General features: G+C 37.5%; 1 protein-coding gene and 1 pseudogene across 2 annotated transcripts; one reads left to right on the top strand and one right to left on the bottom strand.

Moving 5' to 3' along the window:
- The first annotated feature begins 787 nt into the window (after window positions 1-787).
- Window positions 788-16,985, top strand: LOC306854752 (1-phosphatidylinositol 4,5-bisphosphate phosphodiesterase eta-2-like; annotated as a pseudogene). Its single transcript has 21 exons — window positions 788-899; window positions 1,997-2,143; window positions 4,184-4,441; window positions 4,948-5,064; window positions 6,189-6,359; window positions 6,471-6,564; window positions 6,635-6,838; window positions 6,941-7,061; window positions 7,214-7,385; window positions 7,463-7,570; window positions 7,664-7,744; window positions 7,857-7,960; window positions 11,511-11,599; window positions 11,732-11,917; window positions 12,107-12,214; window positions 12,325-12,449; window positions 12,523-12,607; window positions 12,978-13,124; window positions 13,238-13,317; window positions 14,348-15,542; window positions 15,717-16,985. The product of its transcript is annotated as a 1-phosphatidylinositol 4,5-bisphosphate phosphodiesterase eta-2-like (transcript).
- Window positions 16,762-24,789, bottom strand: grik6 (glutamate receptor, ionotropic, kainate 6; the record flags this gene model as incomplete). The annotated part of the gene is made up of 10 exons (XM_079393011.1): window positions 16,762-16,860; window positions 17,078-17,322; window positions 18,639-18,858; window positions 18,945-19,162; window positions 19,980-20,077; window positions 20,230-20,456; window positions 20,605-20,784; window positions 20,914-20,945; window positions 22,598-22,682; window positions 24,781-24,789. The coding sequence occupies 10 exons, from the start codon at window positions 24,787-24,789 to the stop codon at window positions 16,762-16,764; spliced, it is 1,413 nt and encodes a 470-aa protein (XP_079249137.1).
- Window positions 24,790-24,792: the final 3 nt, after the last annotated feature.

The raw sequence follows: 24,792 nt of genomic DNA on the forward strand, positions 1-24,792 counted from the left end.
CAGTGTCTCTGTGTATAAGACACGGTTAAAAAATAAATGATTGATTCAGTCAGTGTGGAAGAACTTGACTGGTATGCATAAAGCAAAGTCCTAATCTCAGTTGAACACCTCTGGTGTGACTTTAAATGCAGACCTTGAGCCAAAAACTCATCACCAAACACCAATGACGAACATTATTAGCATTAGACTAACACAAATATTAATATATTATCCCCTATCCTTTTCCTCAAGTTGACCAATGAGACATGACAATCCCCAGTACGAGTAATGCCTTCACCTCATCCTGGATTAAAGATTTACTGATTGCTGACACGTGTGGCTCCTCATCCAGTCCCAGTTCCTCCTAAACTTGCAGCCACAGCACACCGGTCCACAACAGCAGTCCAATTGAACACTTGCACTGGAATATCTGAAGAAAATTCACTATCAATGGACCAGTTGGAGGGTCAATCACTAAGAGGATCAGTCAAACAGAGGTGCCACCTGGAATTAAATAATCTGTCCACATGCACATTTCTCCCCTTGAGAAGTGTTGGCTCATCATTTCAGTAACCCCTGTCTTGCTGGTTGGAAGAAAGCTGACCTTATGAGTTACAGGTCTAATACGGTGGGCGAGGGACATGACCAGAGGTCTGGGTTATGACCACACAAGAGTCCTGCAGTTATGAACACATCTCCGAGAATGGCACCATCATCTCCAGTCTTGTTTTCACCATCTCTCACCAGGCGGCCCCCCAGTCCTGGGAGGAGGTCACCTTCACTTTTCAGATCGCCCTCTCCTTCTATAATGACTTCACCTAAACTATGGCAGAAAACTGCGATATCACGTTTGGCTGAGGAGTTCTTCTGGATAGGGGGAAGTATTGTTGCATCACCGAAATGGAGAATGGGCCAGATAGGTAAGAATTAATACACCAAATCTCATGTTTTTTTTTTTTTCACTATAATTGTTAAATGAAATGTTTCATACTTTATTCAGTTTTATATTTAGAGTCATTTTGAATGTTACACACTTTTATTTAAGTGCACTTAAAATAATTAGAGAGTTTTAATAAGACGGTGTTCCATCATGAGAAACACCTCTCACGGCGGCATATGGACACAAACAATCCGCAGAGATTAGACTGACTAGCTGCGTCACATGACCCCTCTGTCCTTGATCCGCTCCTCCAAAGCAACTTTTTTGAAAACATACCCTGACTTGACTGTTAAAAGTAACCTTTAGTGACTCCTGGTCCATTACCATGTCATTCTGGAATATAAGCAGAAAGTAGGAGAAAAAAAGTCGTGATAATAATATATGGGTATAGCATTGGCCTAATTCAAACCCCACCATCTTAAAATAGAAGTGGAAGTTTTTTTTGTGTTTTTTCTCATTACGTCGCTGTAAGAGTTTGCATCATTTTAGTACTGTTTCCATGATGCATGCCAGCAGACAGAAACCCCCTTATGAACCTGTGCGTGCGTGACGCAGCTGTGTAATCTGATTGAGAAGGTAATTGATACATCAGCTTGAACAATTCAACTCTGACATTCAAAGGATTTTCTTAAAGGTGCACTCAATAAAAACGTTAATGACGAAAGGAATTAATATTTCCGTATTACAAAATATGTAAGGCGAGTAGGGTGCCCTTAATACCACTTTTGTCCAGGACGGGATTTCTAAACATGTTGGTTTGTTTTTCCTATTGTTTTCATACTTTTCATACCTATTGTTTCATAAAAGTAGTTTGACCAATAGGCATTGTAATTAAATGACCAATCAGGGCGGGAGAGAAGGTTGGATCTACAGAGAATGGTCAAAGCAGTACAAATATGTGTACCGTATGTGTGTGAACTGTAGAGAGCATGTCAGTTGTAAAACAAAGCCAACCCCGGATGTTTTAGGCCATTTAGAAATCCCAGGCAGGAAATGTCCAGGATAGTTATAATAGTAGGTTGTTTATCATATGAGCAGCCAAATATTAATAATAAAAGTCCTCATTTGCTTTTGCAGTGGAGAGATGCATTTGCAGCATGCAGGCCGGATCTCAAATGATTAAACTGAGAGGAAAATCCAAGGCTCTGGTGCGCCTCTTCTATCTAGATGAGCACAAGTCCTGCATCCGCTGGAGGCCCTCCAGAAAACATGAAAGAGCTAAAAGTGAGTCGCATAGAAACCTGCTTATTCTGCTGAGACACACCAACACGTGCTTGTTATTTTCAACACGCCATTAAATCACGTGACATGCGCAATTTGCTGTTCATGTATTTCCTTTTGATAGAGGAGATAATGAAAGAATCAACCCTTAGCATTGCCTTTGCTAGAAACTGATGTCTTACAATCAAACAATGAGTCAAGAAACAGATGGTGAAAATTATTGCTCATGTCACCTTTGGTTCATTTGTCATTTGCTTTTTTAATGAGTGAAAAAAAGTACTTGACCCCTTCGCAAAACATGACTTAGTACTTGGTGGCAAAATCCTTGTTGGCAATCACAGAGGTCAGATGTTTCTTGTCACCAGGTTTTCACACATCTCAGGAGGGATTTTGTCCAACTCCTCTTTGCAGATCCTCTCCAAGTCAATAAGGTTTTGAGGCTGACGTTTGGCAACTCAAACCTTCAGCTCCCTCCACAGATTTTCTATGGGATTATAATTCTATGGGATAATGTTCTTCTTCTTGAGCCACTTCTTTGTTGCCTTGGCCGTTTGTTTTGGGTCATTGTCATGCTGGAATACAAATCCACGACCCATTTTCAATGCCCTGGCCCTGATGGTACATGGCCCCATCCATTGTCCTTTGGTGCAGTGCAGTCCTGTCCCCTTAGCAGAAAAACACCCCCAAAGCATAATGTTTCCACCTCCGTGTTTGACGGTGAGGATGGTGTTCTTGGGGTCATAGGCAGCATTCCTTCTCCTCCAAACACGGCGAGTTGAGTTGATGCCAAAGAGCTCGTTTTTGGCACTTTGGCACTGCCAATTGTTTTCTTGGTGACTATGGTCCCAGCTGCCTTGAGATCATTGACGAGATGCTTCCGTGTAGTTCTGGGCTGATTCCTCACCGTTCTCATGATCACTGAAAGTCCACGAGGTGAGATCTTGCATGGAGTCCTAGACCGAGGGAAATTGACAGTTATTTTGTGTTTCTTCCATTTGCGAATAATCACACCAACTGTTGTCACCTTCTCACCAAGCTGCTTGGCGATGGTCTTGTAGCCTATTCCAGCCTTGTGTAGGTCTACAATCTTGTCCCTAACATCCTTGGACAGCTCTTTGGTCTTGGCCATGGTGGAGAGTTTGGAATCTGATTGATTGATTGCTTCTGTTGACAGGTGTCTTTTAAACAGGTAAGGAGCTGAGAGTCTTTAAGAGAGTGCTCCTAATCTCCGCTCCTTACCTGTATAAAAGACACCTGGGAGCCAGAAATCTTGCTGATTGATGGGGGATCGAATACTTATTTCACTCATTCAAATGCAAATCAGTTTAAAACTCTTTTGAAAGGTGTTTTTCTGGATTATTTATTCTGTCTCTCACTGTTCAAATAAACCTACCATTAAAATTATAGACTGATAATTTCTTTGTCAGTGGGCAAACGTATAAAACAGGGATACTCAAATCTGGCTCGCAAGATTCACTTTCTTGCAGAGTTTAGCTCTAACCCTAATCAAACACACCTGAGCATGTTAATCAATGTCTTCAGGATCATTAGAAAATCACAGGTAGGCGAGGGTTGATCAGGGTTGGAGCTAAACTCTGCAGGAAAGTGGATCTCGCGAGCCAGATTTGAGTATCACTGGTATAAAAGCAGGAGGGGATCAAATATTTTTTTCCCTTCTGTGCTTGCAAGGAGGTCATTTTTCATTTTTGAGAGCAAATGATTCTTGAATCAGTATTTTTGCTCCATTTTCCTGGAAGAGAAGGAGTATACATTTTAAATGTATATGTTTGCAAAAAGTTAGTTTTGTCTACATTTAGATGTACATTAGCATGTAGCTTCAAGATAAATACGCATGTGCACAAGCCGTATTTGATTTTATAGGTGAATAACCAGTGCAAACATATGTATTGGATAGTGTTTTTGCAGCAATATTGTCCCAAGATCATTCTGTCGAATAAAAATGCTTTGTTCAAGTCCGAACCACTGGAAAAAATGATCAAACAAGAGCACTGTACTATTTATTCTTGTTCTTGTTTTATTCAGTCACCATAGACTCCATCCATGAGGTCTGTGAGGGGATGAGAACTGAGGTCTTCAGGCGATTTGCCAACAATAACTTTGATCCAAACTGCTGCTTCAGTATTTACCATGGAGACCATGTGGAATCTCTTGATTTGGTGTCCACGAACGGAGAAGAGGCACGAACCTGGATTACTGGCCTTAAATACCTGCTGGCAGGCATCAGTGACGAGGACACTCTAGCAAAAAGGCAACGGACACGAGATCAATATCCTTTTAATTGTGTCCACTTATGGTCAGAATCCACCCATAGCTATGGAAGTCCGTTTCTGCCACTGAATAAAAAAAAAAAAAAACGGTTATTGTGCCTTTTTACCTCACAATTCTTACTTTTTTGACAGAATTGTGAGATAGGCATATCTTGCAATTCTGCCTTTCTTTCAATTCTGTTTTTTCTCAAAATTGGGAGATATAAACTCACAATTACGATTTATAAAGTCACAATTGCGAGATAAAAACACGCAATTCTGACTTTTTTTCTCACAATTGCGAGTTTAGCCTATATCTCGCAATTCTGAATTGTTTCTGCAAGTTATAATGTCTCAGTTTCGCAATTATGAGAAAAAAATCTGAATTGTGTGATAAAAGGTCTCAATTACCTTTTTTATTTTTTATTCAGTGGTGGAAACTGGCTTCCATACATACCACACATATGTTTGTGCAAATTGTTATGTATTCTATGTGAGAGTGGATGTTTCCTTACATCTTGTTGCAAATGGTTGAGACAGACCTTTTCAGAAGCAGACAAAAATGGAGATGGGAATCTGAGCATTGGAGAGGTTTTACAGTTGCTCCACAAGCTCAATGTGAACCTTCCAAAGCAGAAAGTCAGAGAAATGTTCCAGGTACATTATACCTTGTCAACATGGGTTGTATGTGCAGAGGTCTGATCCACATTTAAAAGAGAGAAAAAGTTCATAATCAAAAATACATACCACATTGCATTATTTTGGGGAGTCACCAACTACATTTAAATCCCATTTTATACATTGCTATAATCGGAGCTGGTTTTAAAAAGTGTGTAGCTTCACCCTTATTTTCCGAGTGAATAAAAAAAAAGTTTTAGTTACAGGATACACTACCAGTAAAAAGTTTGGGGATGGTAGTTTTTTGTTTGTTTGGGTTCTTTTTAAGTGTTTTTATTTGTTATGCTCACCAAGGCTGCATTTGTTTGATCAAAAATACAGAAAAACAGTAATATTGTGAAATACTATTAAAATTTATAATAACTTTTCTATTTGAATATATTTTAGATTGTAATGTCTTTCTGTGATGGCAAAGCTGAATTTGCAGCAGCCATTACTCCTGTCTTAAGTGTCACATGATCTTTTTTATTTATTTTATTAACTTTCTTATTATTATCAATGTTGAAAACAGTTGTGCTGCCTAAGGTTTTTGTGGGGCACCATGATACATTTTCAGTTCCACCATCTGCAAACAACCAAGCTAGTTTGAGGAGCTTATCAAATTCTAGCTAGTGTTTTTCACAATTAATTCTACTATTTCTACATAGTTGGCGTAAAAGTTGCCATATTATATTTGCCATATTATACACTTCCACCGTGCTGTTAGCAAAGATGCAGATAAGTAAGCTCAGTGAGTAACATATGGTTTACTTTGAACAGATGGCGTTGTCTGAATCTGGTTGAGGTCTTAACTCTAGAGCCTCTAATCCTTAATAGAGACATATATTTCTACTGCAACCAATACCATAACACTACTTTCACTAAAAGTACAAACAGTGCTGTCAAAAATATCTAATTTAGACTTGAATTCAAATAAAATATATGTAATAAATAAGTGTGTAATTGCCTGCAGTCTCCACCAAAACCAATGACAATTAATGTTTGTCTTTTAACCAATGCTCAAAAACATGCACATTGTATTACAATGCTATATTAAATATTTGTATTTTGTAAGATTGTTTTACACATATTTTCATTTCAAAGAAAACCCTGTGCATTCACAGGAGGCTGACACTGATGAAAACCAGGGGTCGTTGACATTTGAGGAATTCTGTACCTTTTACAAGCTGATCTCAACACGCAGAGATCTTTACTTACTTACGATCACCTACAGCAACCACAAAGAACACATGGACCTGAACGACCTCCAACGCTTCTTGGAAAATGAGCAAAAGGCTGGTGTGATTCATTTTGTACATCTTCACAAAGTTATTTTTTAAATAAGCTGCTCTTTTGATGGACATGAACCGTATTATTTGTAATTGGAACATGTTCTCTTTTCCTAGATGGTAAATGTGACCAAAGACTTCTGCAAGATGATCATCAACCAGTTTGAGCCATGTTCTGAAAACCAAACACGTATGGTGCTGGGTATTGATGGTGAGAGACTCTTTCTTTGCTTCATCTTTTGTATCATCACACGTTTACAACATTTATCTTGCTTTCTAAGGTTTCACCAACTACATGCGTAGTCCTGCAGGGGACGTCTTCAACCCAGAACACTATCAAGTAAATCAGGACATGACACAACCACTGACGAATTATTATATTGCATCATCTCACAACACTTACCTGACTGGAGATCAGCTGCTGTCTCAGTCTCGGGTTGATATGTATGCGTATGTGCTTCAGGCAGGCTGTCGCTGTGTGGAAGGTGGGAATACTTCTCTCAACCTAAATGCTTGTTGTCAACACGCTGTAGATCAAAGTGAATGTCTTTTTGGATAAAGTACTTCAAATTTCTCTGCCTCTCCAGTTGATTGCTGGGATGGTCCTGATGGGGAACCTATTGTGCATCATGGTTACACACTTACCTCAAAAATCCTGTTTAAAGATGTTGTTGAGACAATCAACAAATATGCATTTGCCAAAACTCAGTAAGTGATATTTTTAATTATTTTCTAAGATTATAGAAATTAATAATAAAAATAATAATTAATAACAATAATGGTAATAATAAAAATATAAAGAAAAAATATAATAAATAATTAAAAATTAATATAATATTAACTATTTCTTCCACTATCAGATATCCAGTGATCCTTTCTATAGAGAACCACTGCACTGTGCCTCAGCAGAAGAAAATGGCTCAGCACCTCATGGAAGTGCTACAGGACAAGCTGGACCTGTCAAATATAAATGTGAATGAGTCCAGACGTCTGCCATCTCCAGAGCTTTTAAAAGGGAAAGTGCTTGTCAAGGTGAGGTAATATATTGTAGATGTTGGATTTTTTTGTGACTAAATCATGGAAAAACCTGACATTGCGGTGCTTTCCAGGGAAAGAAGCTGCCAGCAAACATTGATGCTGATGCAGAGGAAGGAGATGTGTCTGATGAAGACAGCGGTGAAGAGGATGAGGAGGAAGAGGAGCAAATTAATGGAGATGTGAGATGCTTTTTCCTTTTTTCTACATTAGAATAACTGGGTTATTCCCCCTCTGGAGTGTTTAACTAAAAACTGCTGTGTTCTGGATTACAGACCACTGAAGGAGCACCAGAGACGGGCGATGAATCACAGAAACGCTCACGGAGGTTGTTCATGGACAGCTTCAGGCGCAAGGTCTCCAAGGACTTTCCACTAGGCATATTACATTTCCAGTAATTTAGGAAAAAGAAATCTCACAAAAACAGCATTATACTAGTGTTATAATGTTCCATTATCTGTGTTTCAGAAGAAAAAGCGGGTTAAGTTAAAAAAGAAGCCTGTCCTGAGTGACTCTGATAATGAGCAGGAAATTCCAAGCAGTAATGATAAACAGGTCATCAACTATGGCAAGTGAGTATTTCAGGAGATACAGTTTGTTGTTGAATTTGCTGTAAAAAAAAAAAAAAAAAAACAGCTACATATTTAGCTGTATATATATATATGACCAGTGCTGGGGAAAGTTACTTTTAAAAGTAATGCATTACAATATTGCGTTACTCCCTAAAAAAGTAACTAATTACGTTACTTAGCTACTTTTTATGGAAAGTAATGCGTTACGTTACTTTTGCGTTACTTTTTAAATATGAGCAGGGCTTGATTGTTTTTAATACAATAAGTTCTAATCATAGCAAATGTAAAAGCCCTTTCACACCAAAAAGTGTCATGAATAAACCTCAGGCTGAAGGAAAAGTAAATTCACGTCTGTACAGTAGAACGCAGGAGAAGAAGGTTCAACACTCTTCAGAAATAAAAAAACAAAACAATGAAGCACAATTGTTAGTTTATCTGAAGTCATTTTGGCTTATTAGTATGGTTGAACTGGATCATCAAAGGTCAGCAGCAAAGACATTGGTTAATAAAATGGGATTAGATACATTTGTGTTGTTTAACATTTAATTATTGCAGGTTTGCGTCATATTCTGAGTGTGCATTTCACTGTTTTATTTCATTTTAATGAATACTAAATCTGTTTTTTGTGAGTGGGATGAATTAATGCACATTCACATTTAGTCTAGAACTACAGTAACAGCATGTTCACACAGCGCACTGTCAATCAATAAATGGGAAAAAAGTAACTCAGATATTTTCTTGTAAATTAAAAAGCAATGCATTACTTTACTAGTTACTTGAAAAAAGTAATATTACGTAACTCGCATTACTTGTAATGCGTTACCCCAGCGCTGTTCATGACTATATTTTAATAGTTCATTAAATGTTAATTAAATAACATAAAACATAGCATAACTCCCCTGTGTACAAAACTTACAACTAAAATAAGAAACTATTTAAATCAAATGAAATGTGATGCATCAATGATAGAGACTTCTGGAAACTTATTTTCTCTGTATTTCAATGCATATGCTGTATTTCTCACTTAGAAAAAATATTTTAACCATAACAAATCATGTTAAAGTACTGTACAGCTTGTTACTTAATAAAATAAATAGATAAATAGATCAAATAAAATTAATTTCAACTGTGATAAATTATATGAAAAACCTAAACTTATTTTATTTCAACAATTCCTCTTTTCAATCAGTTTATCTTGATGTGTTAAAATAACTAAACCTGAAATAACTTATTAATGTACTAAAACTTATAAAATAAAAAATTAATGAAAACATATTAACAAAAAAGAAAAACAATAAAAATGACAAAAACACACAACAAAATTTCCAAAACTTTAACTAAAATGAAACTGAAAACAGAACATATAAAAATAAAGCAAGTTTAAAAGATAAAAAATATAATAATATCTCAATTATACTAAAATAACTGTGTTCAATCACGATTAATCACATACAAAATAAACGTTTTTGTTTCTGTGTATATTTAATGTATATATAAATACACACACATACAGTACATATTTTGAAAATATTTACACGTGTTTACATGTCTATTTACAGTGCCCTTCATAAGTATTGCAACAGTAAGACAAAATTGCTCTGTTGGCTGTGGAGTCAAGACATTTGCAAATATGATTAAAAGATGAATATGAGACAAAACTACAGAATGTCACATTTTATTATTAGCCGTTTCAACACATATGTTTTACCAAATAAAAAGAACAGCACTTTTCGAGTTCATCCCACTCATTGATGTGAGCATAAGTATTGGGACAGTTGAACATAAGGCAGATATAAAAGATTAAAAGCTATTATTTAGTTGTGGATCCCTTGCACACAATCACAGCAGTGAGTCTGTGACCCATAGACATCACCAGACTCTTGGTCTCATCCTTTGAAATGCTTTTCCCAGCCTTTGATGCAGCCAATTCCAATTGTTGTTTGTTTTGAGGAGTTTCTTCCTTTACTCTCCTCTTCAGCTGGTGAAATTCATGTTCAATCGGATTTAAATCTGGAGATTGACTTGGGCAATCTAAGACTTTCCATTTCTTTGCCCTTATAAATTCCTTGACTGAACTGGCAGGGTGTTTTTGGTCATTGTCCTGATGCAATATGAAGCACTTCCCAATGAATCTGGTGGCATTTTCTTGAATATTGGTAGGCAAGATGGTTTTGTACCCTTCCAAGTTCATTCTGCTACTGTCATCATACATTAAGTCATCAGTAAAGTTGAGAGGGCCTGTTCCAGAGGCAGCCATGCATGCCCATGCCACAACACCACCTCCACCATGCTTTACAGATGAGGATGTATGCTTGGGATCATTGCAGTTCCCTTTTTTTCTCCACATTTTTGCTTTCCCATCACTTAGATAAAGGTTCATCTTGGTCTCATCGGTCCATAAACACAGTTCTAAAACTCTTCTGGCTCACCTTTGTGCTTTTTTGCAAACTCTACTCTTGCCTTTCTATTTTTGGTGCTGGTCAGAGGTTTGCATCTTGCTGTGTAGCATCTGTAATTCTGTGTCAAAGTTTCCTGAGGACAGTAGATTGTCAGAGCATCATCCCAGCTTTCTGGAAGTTGTTGATGATTTTACAGACACGTCTTTTAGGATTCATTTTCACAGCTTTTATGGTTTGTCTGTCATCAACTACTGTTGTTTTCTCAGCCGATCAGGTCGTTGTTGGTTGCTGGTGTCGCTGGTGGTTTCCAAACTCTTGATTTCTCCATGCCCTTTGTTTTTGCTAGAGCTCTAACTGACTTCCTCTTTTCTTTTAGCATCCAAATTGCTTGATTTTCTCTCAAAGTCAGCTCCCTCGTCTTCATCCTGGTTTGTGTGTGTCATCATCGAATGCAAGATTCAGAATGCAGAAGTAATGGATATAACTGATACGACACATTCCCTGCTTTTAATATGTGAAGAATTAATGCAACAGGACACAGCTGATCACTTAGAAAGACCTGTGAGGCAACTGTTCCAATACTTATGCTCACATCAGATAGAGGGATGAAACTGTAAAAGTGCTGAACTTCTTAGCTGGTAAAACATCAGTGTGTTGAAACGGCTAATAATAAAATGTGACATTCTGTAGTTTTGTCTCATATTCATCTTTTAATCATATTTGTAAATGTCTTGACTCCACAGTCAACAGAGCAATTTTGTCTTTACTTTTCCAATACTTTTGGAGGGCACTGTATATTCATATAATTGATATCATAAATAAATATATTTAATATATAAAAATATTTTTTTCTGAAATATATACATGTGTGTGTGTGTGTATTTATATATACATAATAAATATACACAGTACACATACATATATTATGTAAACAAAAACTTTTATTTTGGATGCGTTTAATCGTTTGACTGCACTACTAAAAACATCACTTGTATAGTAACATTAATTGTCTTATTAAACATAATTTTTCACTTTTGTATTGTACCATTCTTACAAATATTTTTACAGTGTGTGATGCAATGTCAGGTCTGATCTAATCCAAATCTGTCCAGTTTAATAATAGTTGGTGTTTTATGCAAATGTATTTTCAGACGAAGGAAAACAATGAGACTTTCTCGTGCCCTTTCTGATCTAGTCAAATACACAAAGTCAGTGCGAGTTCACGATATAGAAACTCAAGGTAAGACCAATGTAAATACAGTTGCAACCTCAATAATATCCATATAAGTGATCTAGTCACTAAATAAGCACAAACTGTTAAAGTGTTCTTGATGTATACTGTATGTCTAAATAAACTTTATGTGTGTTGCAGCATACATGTGCAGCTGGCAAGTGTCCTCCTTAAACGAAAGCCTAACTAACCAGATTCTGCAGCTACAGCCTGCCCAGTTAGTTCGCTTTAATCAACGACAGCTCTTACGAGTCTACCCTTACAACTACCGCGTTGATTCTAGTAACTTCAATCCTCAGCCTTTTTGGAACGCAGGATGTCATTTAGGCATGAATTAGCTTTTTTCTTCAATTTATTATGAATAATTTCCTTTCTAATTATCATCAAAGCCTGTTGTTTTTCATTAATGATGAAACAGCAACGACTTTGATTTGAACAGCAATGGATCCTTGCTAGCAAATGGCTCTCTCACAGTTGCACCATGCATTTGTTTGAAATGTTGTTTCATCTTTCCAGTCGCTCTCAACTATCAAACAGAAGGCCGTATGCTACAGCTGAACAGGGCAAAATTTGCAGCGAATGGAAACTGTGGCTATGTACTGAAGCCAAAATGCTTGTGTAAAGGTAGGCTGGTGCCTCTAGAGTGCAGACAAAAAAGACACATTTCTTTGATGCATTAAATGTATTATTTTCTTTGAAAGTCACTTTTCACCACACATAATGATTGTCCTCAGGTGCCTTTAATCCTGTGCTGGAAGACCCTTTGCCAGGACACAGGAAATCTCAGCTAGTGCTCAAGATAATTAGTGGCCAGCAGCTACCAAAGCCAAAAGACTCCATGTTAGGAGACAGAGGAGAGGTGAGATCACTCATACTGAAATTAAAGTAAATGATAAAATGTTACAAGCTGTCTGAGAATGTTTGTTGTCCAGATCATAGATCCCTTTGTGGAAGTGGAGATTATTGGATTGCCTATCGATTGCAATAAACAGCAGACAAGAGTAGTAGATGACAACGGTAAGTACAAAGCTGAATTGTGCAAACAGAACTTGGCAGTGGAATCTTGTGGGGGTTTTTTTGTGGCTGGCTGATGGCAACAGTATGCGATAATAATTTTAAATAGAAATAAAAATGTGTGTTTTTGTGTTTTGTGCACTGTTTTGTCATTATTTTTCAGACGTAAACAAAATCATGTGATTTGACTGAACTGCAAATCATTTTTCCATTATGTCCGATTTGAAATGAACCATTGCTTTCATATTAAAAATCTTATGTAATATAAAAGCCTTATATGATACTTAAATATATATATATAGCTTACACAAAAAAAATTATTGGTATAGGAAAGCTAAATGTAAACCGTTTCCAATGTTTGCCCATGTAACAGGTTTTAACCCCATGTGGGAGGAGACACTTGTGTTTACTCTGCACATGCCTCAGATTGCCTTAGTACGCTTTATGGTTTGGGACCATGATCCAATTGGACGAGACTTCATTGGACAGAGAACCATAGCATTTAAAAGCATGATGCCAGGTAAATTACATGCCAATCAGTGACATTATTGGACAGAGAATGCTGTATATAATTACATTTTTGTCAATAATTTGTTAATAGTTCCCGAATTGTATTATTTCCTTGTTCCACAGGCTATCGACATGTTTATTTAGAAGGTATGGAAGAAGCATCTATCTTTGTGCATGTTGCCATTAATGACATCACAGGAAAGGTAACTTTTTATAAAATTTAATTTCTCTTGCATAAATATAGCTACTGAATTTTTGACTGTTGTTGAAGAAGTTCACTTCCAAAATGTAAATTTCCTGATCATTTACTCACCCCCATGTCATCCAAGATGTTCATGTCTTTCGTCAGTCGCAAAGAAATTTAGGTTTTTGAGGAAAACATTCCAGGATTTTTCTCCATAGTGGACTTCAATGGGTTGAAGGTCCAAATTGCAGTTTTAATGCAGCTTCAAAGGGCTCTACACAATCCCAGCTTCGGAATAAGGGTCTTATCAAGCGAAATGATTGGTCATTTTATTAAAAAATAAAAATGTATATACTTTTTAACCACAAATGCTTACCTTGCACTAGCTCTGTGATGCGCATGCACGTCTTCAGGCACTGTGCAATCACGTTGGAAAAGTTACATGCGGTTAGTTATTCATCTGTGTACTTCGGTTCAAAAAGGTTGGGCAGGGCGAAAAACTCCATCTCATTTTCTTCTCCTACTTCAAAATCGTTTTACCCTTTTTTTTTTTTTTTTTGTAAATGGCGTTTGACTTTATTTACATGTTCGCTTTGTAAACACTGGGCTTTGTAAACACTGGGTCAGTACCTTAATACTTCCGCCTACCGTATTCCACAATACATGAGGTCGAGCTAGTTCAAGACCAGCATTTGTAGTTAAAAAGTATATAAATTTGTATTTTTCTTAGAAAATGACCAATCATTTCACTAGATAAGACCCTTATTCCTCGGCTGGGTTCGTGTAGAGCCCTTTGAAGCTGCATGGAAACTGCAATTAGGTCCTTCAACCCATTGGCTCCCACTGAAGTCCACTATATGGAAAAAAAATCATAGAATGTTTTCCTCAAAAACCTTAATTTCTTTACAACTGAAGAAAGAAAGACATAAATATCTTGGATGACACATTGATGAGTAAATTAGCAGGAAATTTTCATTCTGGAAGTGAACTTCTCTGTTAATCACCATTTTAAAATTATAAAATTGTTTTGCTGATACATTGATAACCAGGTCAAGTCACGCAACGCAGTAAAGCAGCTAATCCAGAAAAACCTTATGCAGACCTCTGAAAATGGCACAAGGACATCCTTTGGCCCAAACTTCCTGCGGAGAGCAGCTGGAAAGAGCCAAGCAAAAGTGGTGAAGGGCTCATCTGACTGCTACACCAAAGAAGACTTTCTAAACAGACGTTACAGTGATGACGTGAGCTCAAAGGACAGCAGGAGCACCTCACAGTCTGCATCTTTGCTCAGAGGAGCTCAAAGTGAACCCCTGAGAAGGGCCCATAAGGTCTGTTTTCAGGAGCCGGAAGGATCTCACGAGGCACGGTGCCGCCTGTCCTCTATCACATGCTCTGGTAGAGAAGGAGTGGCTATGGACTACACCAACTTAGCATTTGATTCAAAAGACAGTTCAGATTTGGACATTAAGATTTCTGTGGTTCAATCACACCTTGAAGAAAACAAACAGCTGACTGTTCCAAAAGGAAATAAACAGGAGTGTGAGTCTACAAACTTAGCGATTACTAAGATAAAGGTTCCCACTTCTACACTGAATAATCAGTCCTTGTCGAAGCAGATCACAGGTCTTAAATCTGAGGATTCAGAACAGATGTACGAACCTCAAGAGAGTCCGAAAATTCAGACCGAACCTACAAAAGAGTGTGAACCCTTAAATTTCCACCCAATACCTGATGGAGTACTAGATCCTTCCAGTGGAACGTTAAACACCAGAACTGTGCTGCTCAGGAATAAATTTGGACGTTCTTTAGATGGTAGGCTTAACCCTCAGTGGCAGCCGTTGGCAATCCCTGCAACCCCTGTGCTGAGCAGACGCGGGAATGACCCAGACTCACCGTCTTCCAAAGATTCACCATTTAAAGGACGTAGATTACAAAGCGTCCCAAGACGTCGTCCGCCCTCGCCACCAAACACACCCCATCACGTTAGGAAAGACTTCCTCAATCTGCATCCTGTCCCTCAGTGCAGTTACTCTGCACCAAAAAACTCTGTTTATAATAATCACAACCTCATTGAGAGCGAATCAAGCAGCCTAAGTAGTTTGGACAGCCTTGACCTCAGTACTCTGCCATCCCGTTTCCCTGACAACCAGCAGCAGACAATGGGCACACTGCAGAGGGAAATGAATGCTCTGTTTGAGCAGAAGATGTGTGAGATTCGCTGCCATTCGCCACTGTTTTTCAGAGGTAAGTCGTAAGGTGCAGAAAAGTGCCTTTTTTAAATGAGTAATTATGTTAAATTAATGCTCTTTTCATGCTGGTTGAGTAAAACAAAATACACTTTTTATTTGAGCTTACAAGAGATCTCACTGATGTTAATTTGTGGGGGGGTTTTAATCTTTTTTTTCCTTTTTTTTTTAGATTCTTCGACATTGTAGAAAAAAAACATGCAGGTGAAACCTAAGAAGAAACAAAAATAACAAAATTCCTCACTGCAATTACGGATATGGACAGATGCTACAGGAAGAGAAGCAATTACATAAATACATATTTGTATTTTGTACAAGTATTATCTTGATTAAATCTTACTCGTCAACTCATGCCATCTGGACTCATAATAATTTTTCTAAAAGGAGCCTGGAATGTTACATTTGGACTTTTGCATTTGGAAGCTGCAATTCAGAATTGAAAACTGTTTAGTTTTCAATATGTAATATGAAATGCAATTCAGTAATATGTTTCTCATGTTTGTTAAAAATGCAGTCACACTTTGGTGTTAGATCAAATTTATTCATTCATTAATATACATGGTGCCAGAATGCATACCTCTTTTGTGACAGCAAGATTCGTTTTTTTAATTCAATATAATTTTATGTATGTTTCCTATGTTTGAATTAGAAAACTACTGTAATATGTTACTTGTCATTTTTACTTGCATGAAATATTTTACTTTTCATAGACCTTTTCCTTGCATTTCTGAATTTATTACTAACATTTCCTCTGATGTACAGAATTTAACAAACATAAAATCAAATTTACTCTTTGTTCAGTTTTCTCCAATCTGTCATTCTTTTCAAAATAGATTTCACATGTAACATTTTTGAGTCGTAATGCTGGTTTAAAAATCTCTGTTTCTATATTGTTTCAAGATGAAAGGCATGAGAACGATCTAATACAAACAACTGCATGAGATTTTGCTGCAAGATGTAAATTAAAAGGTGTCTCATTGCATCTTCATTGAACAGACAGGCAGCTTGATTTAAATGTAAAAAGAAAAAAAATAAGATTATGTATTAAAATCTCTGCAGTTTTAGTACAGCTTATCTAAATCAGTTCAAAAAAAGAAAATGTTAAAAAATAAATGGGAAATAGTAATAATGCCTAGCACCAGATAATGTACAAACCTAATAATGTAAGACTTGCATTGAATTAAGACTTGCAAGAATTACATCGGTTGTTGAGCACTTTATGCCTTGTTTTTGTCTGAGGTTTCCTGGTCTCCCTTTGTGTTGGTCATTCTCAAACGATGGGTCAGCTCCTGAGTCAAAACTGCACAGCAGGATTTCTGTATCGATGAGAACAGGTTTATTTTCATCAACTGTATTATAATGAACAAAAACATATTGAAATGTGCTACTGTACAGTTGAAATCTGTGCTTAAAATTAACAGCAATGAAAAACTGTAAATTTTCTTCCTGGTGTGGTAGTTCATTCAGATCGTTTGTGTGTGTGTGTGTGTGTGTGTGTGCGTGTGTGTGTGTGTTTATATTGGCATTACTTGCCTTCTGCTCCCCTGCAGTGCTGCGAGACTTTGAGGTGAGTTCAAACAAGGAGAGCAGCACTCCAATCCCAAGGCCTATAGCCAGAACCAGGAAGATGCCCTTCATGCTATGGGCCCTCAGAGATGAGCCTTTAGCACTATCTGGTATACAGCTGCTGGCCCACCACTTAGTGCGCAGGTACGCCAGCTCCCCAGCCTCACTCAGCTGCAGGATGGCCACGCTCAGATTCTTCAGCATTGGAGATCCTGTTCCAAAAATACTGTGGCATTAAAACCATTCACTGCAGCAACGGCAACATGTCTTGTGTCTCTCTTTGAATAAATAATTCATCCAAAGGTTTTTTTGTTTTTTTTGGCTTAACTTTAAAGCAATAGTTCATGCAAAAATGAAAATTTGCTGACATAAGCTATGTTTCCATCACCCTGTTCTTATGCGCATTTTGAAGTATCGCATCAGAAAAGAGTGATGGAAACACCAAATTTAAGAAAAAATATCACTTAATTTGCAAAAAAATAAAAATTAGGCTGTCTTGAGGTAGATTTTGACGTGCGAAAAAGTGTGTTAATGTGAATAATGGGAGATGGAAACATATTTTGTAAACAAACTCCACGCACATCAAAAAAGTATTGTGACTTCCGCGCTATGGGATGTCATAACCTGATAATTCTTTTAAGTCCAAGCAAAGAATGTTGTCAAAATATTTCTGTATAATTGCCTCCCAAAACTGTCTTACACGACTGCATTCCCAAACAGCAGGCATCCACCTCTGAAAGCAATGACTGCATTTATTGTGTTTCATCTGCTCAATTTGAGAAGCAAGTAATTTATTATATATGAAAATTATTATATTCAGTGGCTTCTCCTATTTAGTGATATTTAGTGCCGGTTTATCAGGAAGGGACGATTTTGTTCTCTTTGACTGGTTGGAAGCAGTGCTTATTTTCAAATGTTTTATGCGAAATGCCAATTTTGCACACAAGTTAAATTCACAACTTTGGATGGAAACCCAGCTATAGATTAGTTTGTTTCTTCATAAAAACATATAAACATAACATAAAAATCTGCTCCCCAATGGAGCCTCTGCAGTGAATGGGTGCCATCAGAATGAGATGTGTGGATTACTTGTGATTGTGATGTCTTTATCAGCTGTTTGGACTCTCATTCTGACGGCACCCATTCACTGCAGAGGATCCATTGGTGAGCAAGAGATGTAATGCTAAATTTCTCCAAATCTGCTCTGAAGAAATAAACTCATTTTGATGGCCTGAGGATGAATACATTTTCTCTAAATTTTTATTTTTTGATGAACTATAGCTTTAATGTATACGTTTTTAAACTCGTTCAACAACAAAAACATAACTTTAAAATTTCACTCCGAAATTTTAGTAAATTTAAAAAATAATTAAAGTCACTGAATTTAACATGAGATCTTGTGAGAGATGAAAGACTAAGACTTGTATTTTTCTATTAAAACATACTCCAATAAACTTTATTTATAGCTTTGGAAAATCATTTTTATAGTGTACATCCATTTAAAACTGCATAAATATGTTTGTCTCACCAAGAGGAGTTACAATGCTGTAACCTCTCATCCCGATGACCTCATGCGCCCGGACCAGTTCACAATGGCGTGCCACAGCCAAGTCCAAGGACACTGATTCTCCAATAAAAGCATAGTTTCCTTCTTTTGCTCTCTGGACACCCTCATCCATGGAGGACACAAAACTCTTTCTCCGCTCCATGTGCTCATAGATGCGACGGTAAGATGGGTTATTTGAGTTCTGTGCAAAAAGAAAACATTATGGAATCTTTTCTGTAGCATCTGGTAATCGGAAAAAATGTGACGAAATAATTCCTGTGATCAGACCTTAAAGAAGGCAAGGGTGGAGGAGCCGGCAAGTGTTCCATATTCTATTACGTCCTGATTAGCCAAGTCCTCAAAACCTTTAATCATGAGCGGTGCCGAGTCAGGCCCCTGAGAGGAACTGAGGCTGGAAAAATAACAGGCCAGGAGCACCACGGCAAACAACCACCAGGTACAACTGATAACCCTTCCTGACACAGCTTTAGGGTGAGGGCCTGCACCTGCAGACAGCAAAACAAATGAGAGGAAAAGACGTTATCCTTCCATTATCAACGGCTGAAAAATAGTTTAGATAGAAAAATAGCTCCAGGCAGCAATAAAGGGCTAAGCACCCCAGTGAACTATATCCTGTATAATGCTGACTATACAGTATGTGGAGAATACACTGTAGGGCTACATATTCCTGTTTTTAAAGTATATTATTGCTTATATCTTTTGATAAGTAGGAGGTGCAGGTGTTAACATTTTGTAGACTCTGTAAGGGCATGGTGGCGCTGACATTTTCCAAGTTTTGTTTTTATATACAAAAAGACAGAGCTCCACTTCCTGTTTATCATCGCCAGAAAATTGACAATGGTGCACTACTTTCACTTTTTTATTGCCATGGCAATATGATGCATATGATGCATCTGTGGTTGAAAAGTTTTTTGAAATGCTGCTACTTTTTACTGTTTATGGACAACAGTGCTTATCGTACACTAAAGCCTTTAAAACATTTTTGTTAACTGAAATAAAGCTGAAATAAATAATTATTAGATGAAAAACACATTAAATGAAAATTAGAAATGGTGCCTTGGCAACTAACTAATTAAAGTTAAAGTTAATTTGAAGCACTAAAATGACTAACTGGAAATAATAAAAACTAAAACCGAACTAAAACTAAAACAATTAATAAAATAAATTAAACCTAAATAGTAGGTTTAATTTATTTTAGGTGGACACTAGATTATAAAATACATTCTGCATTCGAAGGATCAAGACTTTGGTCTTTTCAGTGCTTGACTCCTAAAAACTGCTATTACATTCATACATGATTACCTTGCAGGCTTAGGGCTCCCGCAGCGTACCACAAACTGTGGAGGAGAGTGAAGTGATTTGGCTCTGTCTCAGGCTGACTCCATTCACATGGACTCAACCTTGATATAAAAAGACAAATATAGAATTGAGTTTCAGAAACCATCCTGGACAACAGCACAGCAGTTTTACAGCTTTACCAATACAATGTTTTGTGCAGTAAATAAGTAAGGACTCTTGTATGTGTCTGTAGTGTTCTCCTCCTTTCTCTGACCTTCCCACAATGCAGATGCAGACTGCAGTCACAAAGTATGCAATCAGGATGCCGAACCAGGTCTCCCCAGAGAAGGGGGAGAGGAAGTCAAAAAACCCGGCCTCTTCAGAAACTATATCTTTGCGGAGGAGGATACTGATTCCGGTCTGCATGTAAGGTTTTGTCATTCCCACTGCCTTCTCACGGGCAGCAGTGAGAGTGAGGGGAGCCACGGCGAGATCAGCTTCCTGTGAACAAAATACATGGAAGGTTTGACATTACTTAGGAAGGATTAATATCATCGAGATTATTTGATTTCTATGCTGGTTTTCCGTTTATATGCATCAGTACAGTAGCAGTACTGTTGTGTATTTTTCTGTAAAATTCATCACGCACCCCTCTAACAACCTCCCCAATCATTCCGTTCCAGTTTCCACTTTCATCCTGCCGGCCATATGCTCCATCCTTCACCAGGTGAACTTTATATTTGAAACCCAGTTTCTTAGCCAGCTCAGTGAGCAGATCCATACAGTAGCCTTCCAACTGTGAGCCCTTGCTCATTGTGTAGGGGTCTTGCTGAAATAAAAAAATTCATATAACGTAAATAATAAACTATTAATACAATGAAATTATTGTTATTATAAATAATATGAAAATACAAAATAACATAATGTTTGATCATTTTTAACTTATTTGAATCCTTACCTTGATGGTGGTAACTATCAGTTCTTGCCTTGCTGAAATGGAAACATTATATTATTAATATAAATAGTTTATTTTAAAAACAAATACATTTATATACACTATCGCTCAAAAGCATAGAGTCAGTGGAGTCTCTTACGTGCTTAACAAAGCTGCATTTATTTGATCAAAAATACAGTAAAACAGTATATTGTGTTCATTATTACCATTTCAAATAACTGTTTTGTATTTTAATATATTTTAAAATCTAATTTATTCATGTTGGCAAAGTTGAATTTTCAGCAGCCATTACTCCAGTCTTCAGTGTCACATGATCCTTCAGAAATATGAAATAATATTCTAATTAGCTGATTTGCAGCTCAATAAACATTTTTCTAATTATCAGTGTTGACAACAGTTGTGCTGCTTAATATTTTTTCGTGGAAACCATGAATGGAATGTTAAATCCTTGCTGAATTCAAGTCTTAATTTCTCTCAAAAAGAAAAAGCATCTTACTGAACCCAAACTTTTTAACGGTAGTGTAGATAATACTAAGAATCTCATCACAGAACCCTGTTCATTACATCAATAAATTTGAAGGGATTGAAGTCGATAAACAAAACAGAGTCCTACTGAGTAAACACATTTGAAAACCTCAGATCTGTTCAAGAGTGTGTTTGTTCAAAAGTGACCTTAAGTTGACACAGAAAGACATGGCCAAGATTTCAGTGGCTCCTCTATTGATCTGCCAAATCAGTCCTCTGGCTGGGAGTCTCATTTCCTGCTGCATTTGAGTCACAAATAGCTCCATCTTAAATTAGCCAGAGTCATCAGAGAACCTTTTGTTCGGCAGCCCCATCCTCGCTCAGTCTGCGAATCTTGGGGAGAAAATGCTGAGTGAATGGCCCGGCTGCGTTTGATGCTCTCTTAGGCAGCTTCCGGGTTTCCGGAGCCCGCAAAGTTTGGCTGCGTTTTTCCTAATTTCTCAGAAGTGAGAGACAACAATCTCATTGCAGGGCTGAACTGTGACTAATTGGAGTTACTGTTTTTTGTCACTTGATCACGAAGGCCTGGTAAGGGCAGTCAAAGAGTATCTGAAGCTAAAGTTGAGCGAGGCCCTCAGGACTCCATCAACACCATAGAGTGATGTTGACACTCATCAGCTCCTCCTATTGAATTTATGACAGACACAGAGGGTCCTCGACATGCTGTCATAGCTTGGCATGTCTTAAACACTGTTCTGCTTGTTCAAGGCTTTGAATTGATTTATAACCGTTTTTGAGAGGGTTTCAGCTGGCTGACTTCCTCTCTGTCAGAATGGGGTGTGAAGTGTGCCAAGCAGGATGTGGTCACTATCTTTGATGATGTGCCCAGCTGATTGTTCAGCCATTTATCATATGACAGGCCTGTGAAATTCAAGAACTTCACGCGGCGAAGACAAGACGACTTGGCACAGATTTCATCGTAACTGCTGTTTATGAAATTACATGAGATTCTGTAAAAGTAACCAATGCCTCTATTGTATTTCTTTCAGAAACAGAACTGATTATACTGAAGTATACTATACAGGAAATAATTTAATGTGCTGCTGTGTGATGACATTACATCATAACAATTTCACATGAAACAAAAACATAGTAAATGCAGAACGCAAGAATATTTCACTTTTATATTATATATCCATATATCAACAAACTTTGGAAATACCTGCTATGCAGATCTCTGACCCCAGCAGCAATACTACGCATAAAGAGACAATTCCCATGTTGCTGATCCTGACCTGCAAGCCAATCTGGCAATAGTATTAATACATTAGCACATAATAAGTGGTCAGCATGTGACTTTTTAAATTCTATTTATATAATATATATGTTTACAAAGTAAAATATTATTATATGCATATATAAAATGTAAAAACATTGTAAAAAGCCACATTTTATATGACTTCTTAATATTTTGTTGAGGTTTATGACAGCAATAATACATGAGAAGTTTCTACCATATGACCACCAATGCATTTTCAGAGCTTCCACCGTACTTCAAATCAAACAGATATTAATGCCTTTCTAAGTATCTATCAATCAAACAGCATCCTCCCAGTCTCACACTTACCATGATGTCTGCGGTGAAATTCCACTGTGCTGGGGCAGCACTGACACTGACGCCGATCAAGACAGTGGTGTGCTTTACAATAATGAATTAGAGGGTTCCCACTAAAGGCTTGGGAAAAGCCAATGAGTTTTGGGGGGTGGAGAAAGTCATCCAAACACTTAGAATGAAATGTGGGTTGATAGAATATTCTGGATCCGGATGAATTATACACTTGATATACTTCCAGAATATGTTAGATACAGACGATATTGAAAATACATGAAATTTTGATTTTAACATTTGTGTCCAATTTCAGTTCCTTAGGTCAGTATGGCCCAGTACTGAATATAATAACCAGTGTGCCCTCCAGCACCATTGTATCTGGGAAAAATTATAAAGCATGCATAAAGTGTATATACAGTAGCCCACATTAAAAGATGGTCTTTATATATTCAGAGGAAAATGGGAAAGGTTAAGTAATCTCAGGTTGTTTAAAAAATAATAATAAGCTGGTTAAGGAGCTGGCTGTCTGGTGCAGTCTTAACAACCTGGAGCTCAACACGCTCAAAACAGTGGAGATGATCGTGGACTTCAGGAGAAACCCCCCTGCTCTCCCCCCACTCACCATCATGAACAGCACTGCGACTGCAGTGGAGTCATTCACATTCCTGGGAACCACCATCTCTCAGGACCTGAAGTGGGACAATCACATTGACTCTATTGTCAGAAAGGCCCAGCAGAGGTTGTACTTCCATCGCCAGCTGAGGAAGTTCAACCTGCCACAGGAGCTGCTGAAACAGTTCTACTCTGCCATCATTGAATCTGTCCTCTGCACTTCAATAACTGTCTGGTTCAGCTCAGCTACCAAATCTGACCTCAGAAGACTACGGAGGGTAGTCTGGACTCCTGAGCGAATCACTGGTACAACCCTCCCTACTCTCCAAGAACTGTACTTATCCAGAGTGAGCAAAAGGGCTGGTAAAATCACTCTGGACCCCTCACATCCAGCACACTCCCTCTTTGAACTGTTACCGTCTGGTCGATGCTACAGAGCTCTGAGCACCAGAACGACCAGACACAGGAACAGTTTCTTCCCTCAGGCAATCCATCTCATGAACATTTGAACTCTTAACAATAAACATGAAACACACAACACTATCATACTTTTTATTTTTTATTTAACACACATACTTATTACATTTCAAATTTGCACCTAACATACCTGTACATACTGAATTGTCTATTTTGTATATTGTGTTTGTGCTATTTTGTATATTGTCCATTTTGTATATTTGTACATTATTTTTTATTATTATCTGTGTCCTGTTGCTGTCATTCTGTCACACTGTGGAGCTACTGTCACTAAAACAAATTCCTTGTATGTGCAAACATAACTGGCAATAAAGCTAATTCTGATTCTGACAATAATAGGCCTAATAAAAATAATAGCTAATGGATAGTAAGTGGACAAAAATGACATACAGTACTATTAAAAGATGGCCTTTATATTCAGAGGAAAATGGAACGGACAAAAATAGTTTAAAGATATCATTATATTATTATTATTATTATCTGTATTATTATTAACTACTGTGTCAAGTAGTTCGTCAAGAAATTACTAAGAAAGTTCTATCGTCAAGAAATTATGTTTTCCCCACGATGCACCATGCAATACACGGACGTTCATGTAGCATGTGAACATGGAGTCTATGCGCGCAAACAGATGAGGGAAGTCAGTCGCGTTGTTTTTCTCATCGCTCTCAGTCTCTACTGGCTTCAGTAAGACTCCACGGCCTCACGGTGACCATTTC

This window comes from Barbus barbus (assembly GCF_936440315.1).
Source record: "Barbus barbus genome assembly, chromosome: 35".
In the NCBI taxonomy this organism is placed as follows: Eukaryota; Metazoa; Chordata; class Actinopteri; order Cypriniformes; family Cyprinidae; genus Barbus; species Barbus barbus.